Genomic DNA, 6,413 nt, shown 5'->3' on the forward strand with positions numbered 1-6,413 from the left:
GGAAGGAAGGAAGGAAGGAAGGAAGGAAGGAAGGAAGGAAGGAAGGAAGGAAGGAAGGAAGGAAGGAAGGAAGGAAGGAAGGAAGGAAGGAAGGATTCTTAAAATACATTACATATCTATTTATTCATACATTATTGATTTCATCATTTGTGTAATCCTTTTTTGTGGTTACCAATTTACTGTGACCTCACAGAGATAATTACTAAAGAAAAACAAACAAGAGCTCTTGATCTTAAGCTCATGCGGAAAACRTTCCTAAACTATTCATTCCCCCTCCTCAAAAAAATGAAAGCCCCGTGTTCCCGCCGGATCCGGGGCCCGGCCGTGCCGCGGGCGGGAGCGGCCTCCCCTGGGGCCATCTCCAGCGCTGCGCTGCGCTCGGACTCTCCCGCGGGCGGCCCCGGGCTCCGGCCCCGTTCGGAGCATCCCCGGGGCCTGACCGGGAGTTCATCGCCTCTCGAGCCCAGAGTCCCCCGGTAATTCCTCAGTGGGAGGGGGCATCGCTCCTGAAAAGCAGTTTGCCGGTAAAAAGCGGCTCGAGTCTATAGCCCAAACGCGAGCTGCCATTAGAGACTTACTAATAAATCCCTATTAAGCATGCATTTATGCAGTGATTATGTGAACTTTGGCCTTTGAAGAGCCTCAGCAATTATCGGCGACGTATATCGCGTTTTGCCCAAATTTCTACTCTWTTCTCATATAGGATAGAGAGAAGAGTGCGGTTCCACCAGCGCATCCAGCTGCTGGGTGCGTCTCCAACCATTCCTTTCCACCCACCGTCACCGCTGAGGAGAAAGCCCCAAGCACCCCTCCCTTTGCCCYCCGGACCCCCGCTTGAAAATGCCGCGTCTTTTGAGGGATGTTCTTTTTCCCGCACTCCGGTACCTCTCGCCGGGTGTACCCGCCTGAGCGTCAGATGCAGCTCGGGGGAGATGCCGAGATTTTGCTGTCTCCGCAAAACAACGGAAAGCGGCTAAAATTTTGTAAAACTCTGCTGGGCAAAAATGAAAGTTGGCGCTGCCGGGGAGACAGCGAGAGAGAGAGAGGGAGAGGGATGACTCTGTAATTGTTGCCTTTATCAAGGCTGTGAGATTAACTACTGGGATTTATTCTAAAGTGACCCATCACCGAATTCATTTCTGCTTGAACTTTCGGTGAACCTGAGATTAAAGAGGGGAGAGCAGCTAAGCAGTTTGTTGTTAGCTGCCTTTTCAACAGCCCTTTCAGACTGAGTAAATATTGATCGGTTTCAATCTGATTGCCCCAGAGGAAAACACCAAAGCATCTCAATAGCCTCCAAAAGTAAACTTTAAAGGTGAACAGCAGAAATGGCCTTAAGTATGATAGGAAGATACTAAACTCCGTTTGACATTTGAATGCGATTTTGGTTGACGGGTTTTGATGAGATGGGTTCGTTTTGGTTTGTTATTTTTTTTGTTGTTGTTGTTGGTTTTTTTTTTTTTCATTTTTTATCCTGAGACTCTAGAGAGAAATTTTTTACAAAATTTTAAAAGGTGTAAAAACAAAAGAATCCTTACAACCTGAAGGATAAATTAGTGTCTTCGTTGAAAGCACTCTGTAGGATATTTTTAGCGATGTTTTCGTGGTAGAAACTGTAAGATAGAGATTTTCATTACTCTTCCCCGTACCCCTGACCCCAAAGCGGATGATATCGAAATAGTATTAACGTTAACAAAATGAGACAGGATCTGGAAGTTCGGAGCGTTTTTGTTTGAAAGATATTATGACTGCGGGGGGAAAATATATATATATATTTATATACGTTTTTTAATATATATGTAATGAAGTTTGGGCTTGGAAGGAGATGGGATTCTTTGCCTACGAATTGTTCATCGCAGATTGACGCATTGACAAGTGTCTCCCCTCTCGTATTTAGGCTGTAATTTATGGCCGCTCTTTCTAACACATTAAGTCAACAGCGGTGGAATCGAGYTGTAGATCCGGATTCCAACAATGTTTAGATCCAGATTTCGATATTTAAATGCCCTCATTGGCATGCAAATGCCACTTTTACACATCCAAGACTCTGGAAGGAGGCCATCTGTTTTGCTTTGTGGCTTTACACTAATAAACAAAAGGTAAACTACATGGCAGGCGGGGAAAAGAAAGAAATAGAGGCATCGGCGGGAGCCTTTGGAGACAGCCCCGCTCCCTTGCAGACAGCTCGGCTCTTGATATGGCCGCCGCGCCTTGCAGATCAGGGCTTGTCTCTTTTGACACCGAAGTGAAGAAAATTTCGTTGACTCTTTGCGGATCCCGCAAAGCAAAGCCTGCGTGGGCAGCCCAGCCCCAGGAGAAGCCCGGTAGCATTTCCCGCAGCTGGGCTGGGTGAAGGAGATGTTAGGCGTGTTTGCGTTGTAATTCAAGAGGCATCAGTGACTTGAGACACCACCCGCCCAGCTGAGCATGCCTCTGCTCCGTTCTGCCACCCAGGTTCTCCCCACACAGGCTCCTCTCGCTTCCCAACCTGCTGCTCTCTTGACACCTCTTGGAATGCTTATATTTACCTGCGAGAGCTTGCTTTTGTGCACAGGGAAAAAAAAAAAAAAAAAAAAGAAAAAGAAAAAAAAGAAAAAAAACAAAGAAAAAAAAAAAAAAGAAAGAAAAAAAAGAAAGAAAAAATAAAGAGGGGGCGGGGGGAGCGGGCTGGGGTTAACGCCAAAAACACATTGGAAGCCGTCTCCCACCTTGGTACCCCATCAAGGGCTGTGGATAGCAGCCTGAGGAGAGAGAGAGAGGTGATCAAGCTTATTGCCCAGGCTAATTAAATATGCAGTCCTTGGAGAAGGGCCTGCAGTGTGAGGAAAGACTGGCTGAAGAGAGTTTCTGCTTTTGAAGGGTGCTCTGTTTATGTAAGTGTCAGCATCCATCCCGAGGTGAAAAGGTTAGCACTTGACCCAGGAAGTTCTCCTGTTTGTTGTTCAGAAATAGATTGGGATCATAAATTCCTCCCAGTTACAGAGAATGGAGAGAAGGGKCTTATATTTTCTAAAAATAATATTATTTGAGCATAGGAGAGGAAGAAGCTTTGTTTAAGAAGTCAGATTGGGCAACCAGAGCTCCGACCCTGACAAAACAACAGAGGAGGGGTAAGGTTGTGAGATTCTTATTCCCTTTCCCACTTGGAAAGACCCCAATACGAAAAAATAAGGGAAACAAAACTGCTGAGCACAGCCTGTGACTCAGCRCTGACGTCACGCAGAGGTAGGCAGACGACGGCTACCTGAAAGTGGAATATATTTATTACAGACATTATAAGGACCCGTAAATCCTGCCCTGGATTCCACCAGTGGTGGAATTGCAGAGCCTTTCATGATTGTACAGAAAAATCAGAAGGACATTTTGCTCACACACGACAACTGATAGAACTCAGTGTACCCGCAGTACAGCAAAGCACGGTGCGTCATGCAAAGGTCTGGACACCAACCACAGAAATTATACATTCATTTGGCCATTCGTCACATTCACGAGTAGTTTGAGAAGACATAGAGTCTAAAGGAAAGTTAATACGAAAACAGGAAGAGGCGAGRTCTTTTGGGTGGTTGTACCCTCCAGCTGAGCATAGCCCAACACAGCTTTTAGGGCAGGGGGAAAAGGAGAGGAAGCAAGCACACTGGGTAAGGTTTAAAAAACCTAGTGCAATCGAAGCCTTGTTTGTCACATTTAAAGAAATAGCGCTACTTTTTTTGAGGTATCTGCTTGAGCTTAAGACGTTTACTTGATACGGTCATCTACTTTACCAATATAAAACTGGATCCAGTTTGGCGAATGCATTCACCCTGCTTAACCTGATAATCGAAACATCATTCTAGAAAAATCTGTAAAAAGATAAATCTCTCGGACAAAGTATTTACAAGCAACAAACTCATTGACACGAACAAAGAATACATTAAATTAAGGGGATGAAAGTCCTATAAGTCGTGTAAACACTTGCAATAGTGCATCTCTTTGTGAGGTTATGTACCCTAAATAACCTGTCTCTCACTCAGGGAAATTCGGTGGAGCATCCTTGCGYTGGAGGAGGGAGACCCTTACTCGTGTGCCAACACAGCTCCTCCAGCAGATAAGGAAGTGGGGGTCAGGAAGAAAATCCCCTGGCACCAAGGCGCCGGGACCCGACGGAGCCGGCACCCCCGAGGCCGGGCGGCGGCGGGGGCGGTGGAGGTAGCGGGGGAGGGAGCGGCAGCTCGCCGGGACCTCCCGGGGATACCGACCGACCGACCGAGGGACCGAGGGACCGACATAACGGCGTGGACCGACGCGTGCCCGCTGGCCGTCGGGGCGCCCGGTCTCAGTTGGTGGCAGCGAGCGTGTCCGAGGCGGAGGAGGCCGGCGAGGCGCTGCAGGGCGAGGAGCAGGACTTCTCCGAAGACTCCTCCGCCTTATCCTCGCAGCCCGTGGGGGTGGCGGGGGAAATGGGGAGCAGCCCCTCTTTCTCCCGTTTCTTCTGCTTCATCCGCCGGTTCTGGAACCAGATCTTCACCTGCGTCTCGTTGAGCTGGAGGGAGGCGGCGATCTCCACCCGCCTGGCCCTGGTCAGGTATTTGTTGAAATGAAACTCCTTCTCCAGCTCGGTGAGCTGCTTGGTGGTGAAGTTAGTTCTGACGGTGTTGGGCTGCCCCACGAAGCCGTACTCGCCAGCCTTGCCTGTGAGGGGACATGCAGCGGTAAGTAAATGTGCACAAATGATTTATAGGCGATGTAATCAATATGTCCACACCGGCTAAGCGATAGGGAGCAAGAACTTCTTAGGATAAGAGGGAAACCCCGGCAGGGTGAGTGATGGAGTGCGAGGTGTTAAACCGGAGTCAGCGTCTAATGTCAGAGGAAACTTGATAAGTGGTTTATGAATTACGAGAAATATGACCACGGCAGAGGAGGAGAAGGGGGAGCCAGGAATAAGGGAGGAATAAGCGGAGCTGGCTTTCAGCTCCGTGGGCAAACAGCCGCGACTGCTCCCRGAGGTGCGGGCCGCCCTACCTGCCCAGAGCCCCGCGGGACACCGCGCCTCTTTCCCCGCACCGGCTGCGGAGAGAGAGAGGAGTGGCCCCCGCCCCGGCCCTCCCGCCGGCCACTGACCTGTTTTAGGTGGGTTTCTTTTCACTTTCATCCAGTCGAAAGTTTGCGCCGGCGGAGAGGTCTCGGAGGAGGGGGAGCGGGCGTTTTCCCGGTGGCCAGCGTGGAGRGGGGACAGGGCATGGTTGTAGGTGCCCAGGGGCAGGCTTTGCTGCTCCTGCCCGTAAGGGGGAGGCACGTACTGAGCGGGGGCCCCCGCGTAGCCCTGGTGCGGGAGCGGGTGCTGCGCGGCGGCGGAGGTGGAGATGCTCCCCGAGTACACGGCGGGGGCACAGGGAGGGAAGCCGCCGCCCAGCTCCGCGTCCTGCCCCAGGGGGTAGGGGCCGTACGCCGCTCCGAAGCCCTGCGCGCTGTAGGTCGGGCCGCAGCCGGGGTGCGCGTAGGACACCCCCAGCCCGCCGTGGTGCTGGTAGGCGGCGGGCTGGGCCGGGGGGTGGTGGTGGTGGCGGTGGGGGCTGATGGGCACCCCGCGGCCCGCCAGGAAGCGGTCCTCTCCGCTGCAGCTGCCGGCGCTGACGGCGCAGGGCTGGAAAGTTGTAATCCCGTGGTCGGGGTGGTAGGCGCGGGCGGCGCAACCCCCAGCCTCGCCGCCGAGGACGGGGTACTCGAGGAAGGAGCTCATCCTCGCCGCGTCCCTCTGTCACTCCGCCACCGCGTCTTCAGCGTCCGGCGGGGCCGCGTCAACTTTCCCACTTCCTCCATGGGGCCGGCAGGAAAATGACACGAAGGCGCCGGCAGCGGGCAGGCACGTGGGGGGCGGCAGCCAATGGCTGCGGCGCCCGCGGGGCTTCCCCGGCTCCTGTCGCTGATACAGCGCCGCGTCGGGGGCATTTAAACGCCGAGCGCTCCGACRGCGCGGCACCGCGGGGCAGGGAGGCGGTGGCGGTGGCCCCCCGGGGGATTGGGGGGGGGCGGGCCGGGCTGTACACACACACCCCCGCCGCGGCAGCCCCCCGGGTCTCGTCCGCCAGCTGAGAGAGGAAGGCAGGACAGACCCGGAGGCTGCGCCCTGCCCGCGGAGCCCACCGGCCGTCCCCTCCAGGGTGAGTGCTGCTGCGAGGGTGCCCCAGGATCATCCCTGCTGCCGGCACTGTCAGGCTTGCACGGGGCACCTCTGCTGCCCACCAACCCCCGGCCGGGGCAGCGGCGGGATGGGGAGGGGGGAGGCGGCTGGGTCCACGGCACTGGGCGAGGGATGGGGCGGAGAGAGACAGAGACAGCGCTGAGAGCATCAGCCMTTGGAACGAGAATGAGAATGGGGCCGTGGATGCGCTTGGGGACTTCCATGGGAATGGAGATAGGGACAGGAATGAAGG

The 6,413-nt window shown here is 53.7% G+C and overlaps 1 protein-coding gene across 1 annotated transcript; it reads right to left on the reverse strand.

The window, feature by feature from the left end:
- Nucleotides 1-3,196: 3,196 nt before the first annotated feature.
- HOXA1 (homeobox A1) lies at nt 3,197-5,731 on the reverse strand. The gene is made up of 2 exons (XM_057365489.1): nt 5,101-5,731; nt 3,197-4,668 (listed from the first exon to the last, which is right to left on the reverse strand). The coding sequence occupies exons 1-2, from the start codon at nt 5,717-5,719 to the stop codon at nt 4,313-4,315; spliced, it is 975 nt and encodes a 324-aa protein (XP_057221472.1). The 5' UTR covers nt 5,720-5,731; the 3' UTR covers nt 3,197-4,312.
- Nucleotides 5,732-6,413: the final 682 nt, after the last annotated feature.

This window comes from Malurus melanocephalus, unplaced genomic scaffold, assembly GCF_030028575.1.
Source record: "Malurus melanocephalus ecotype Western Australia unplaced genomic scaffold, MMel_1.1 scaffold_53, whole genome shotgun sequence".
Taxonomy (NCBI): Eukaryota; Metazoa; Chordata; class Aves; order Passeriformes; family Maluridae; genus Malurus; species Malurus melanocephalus.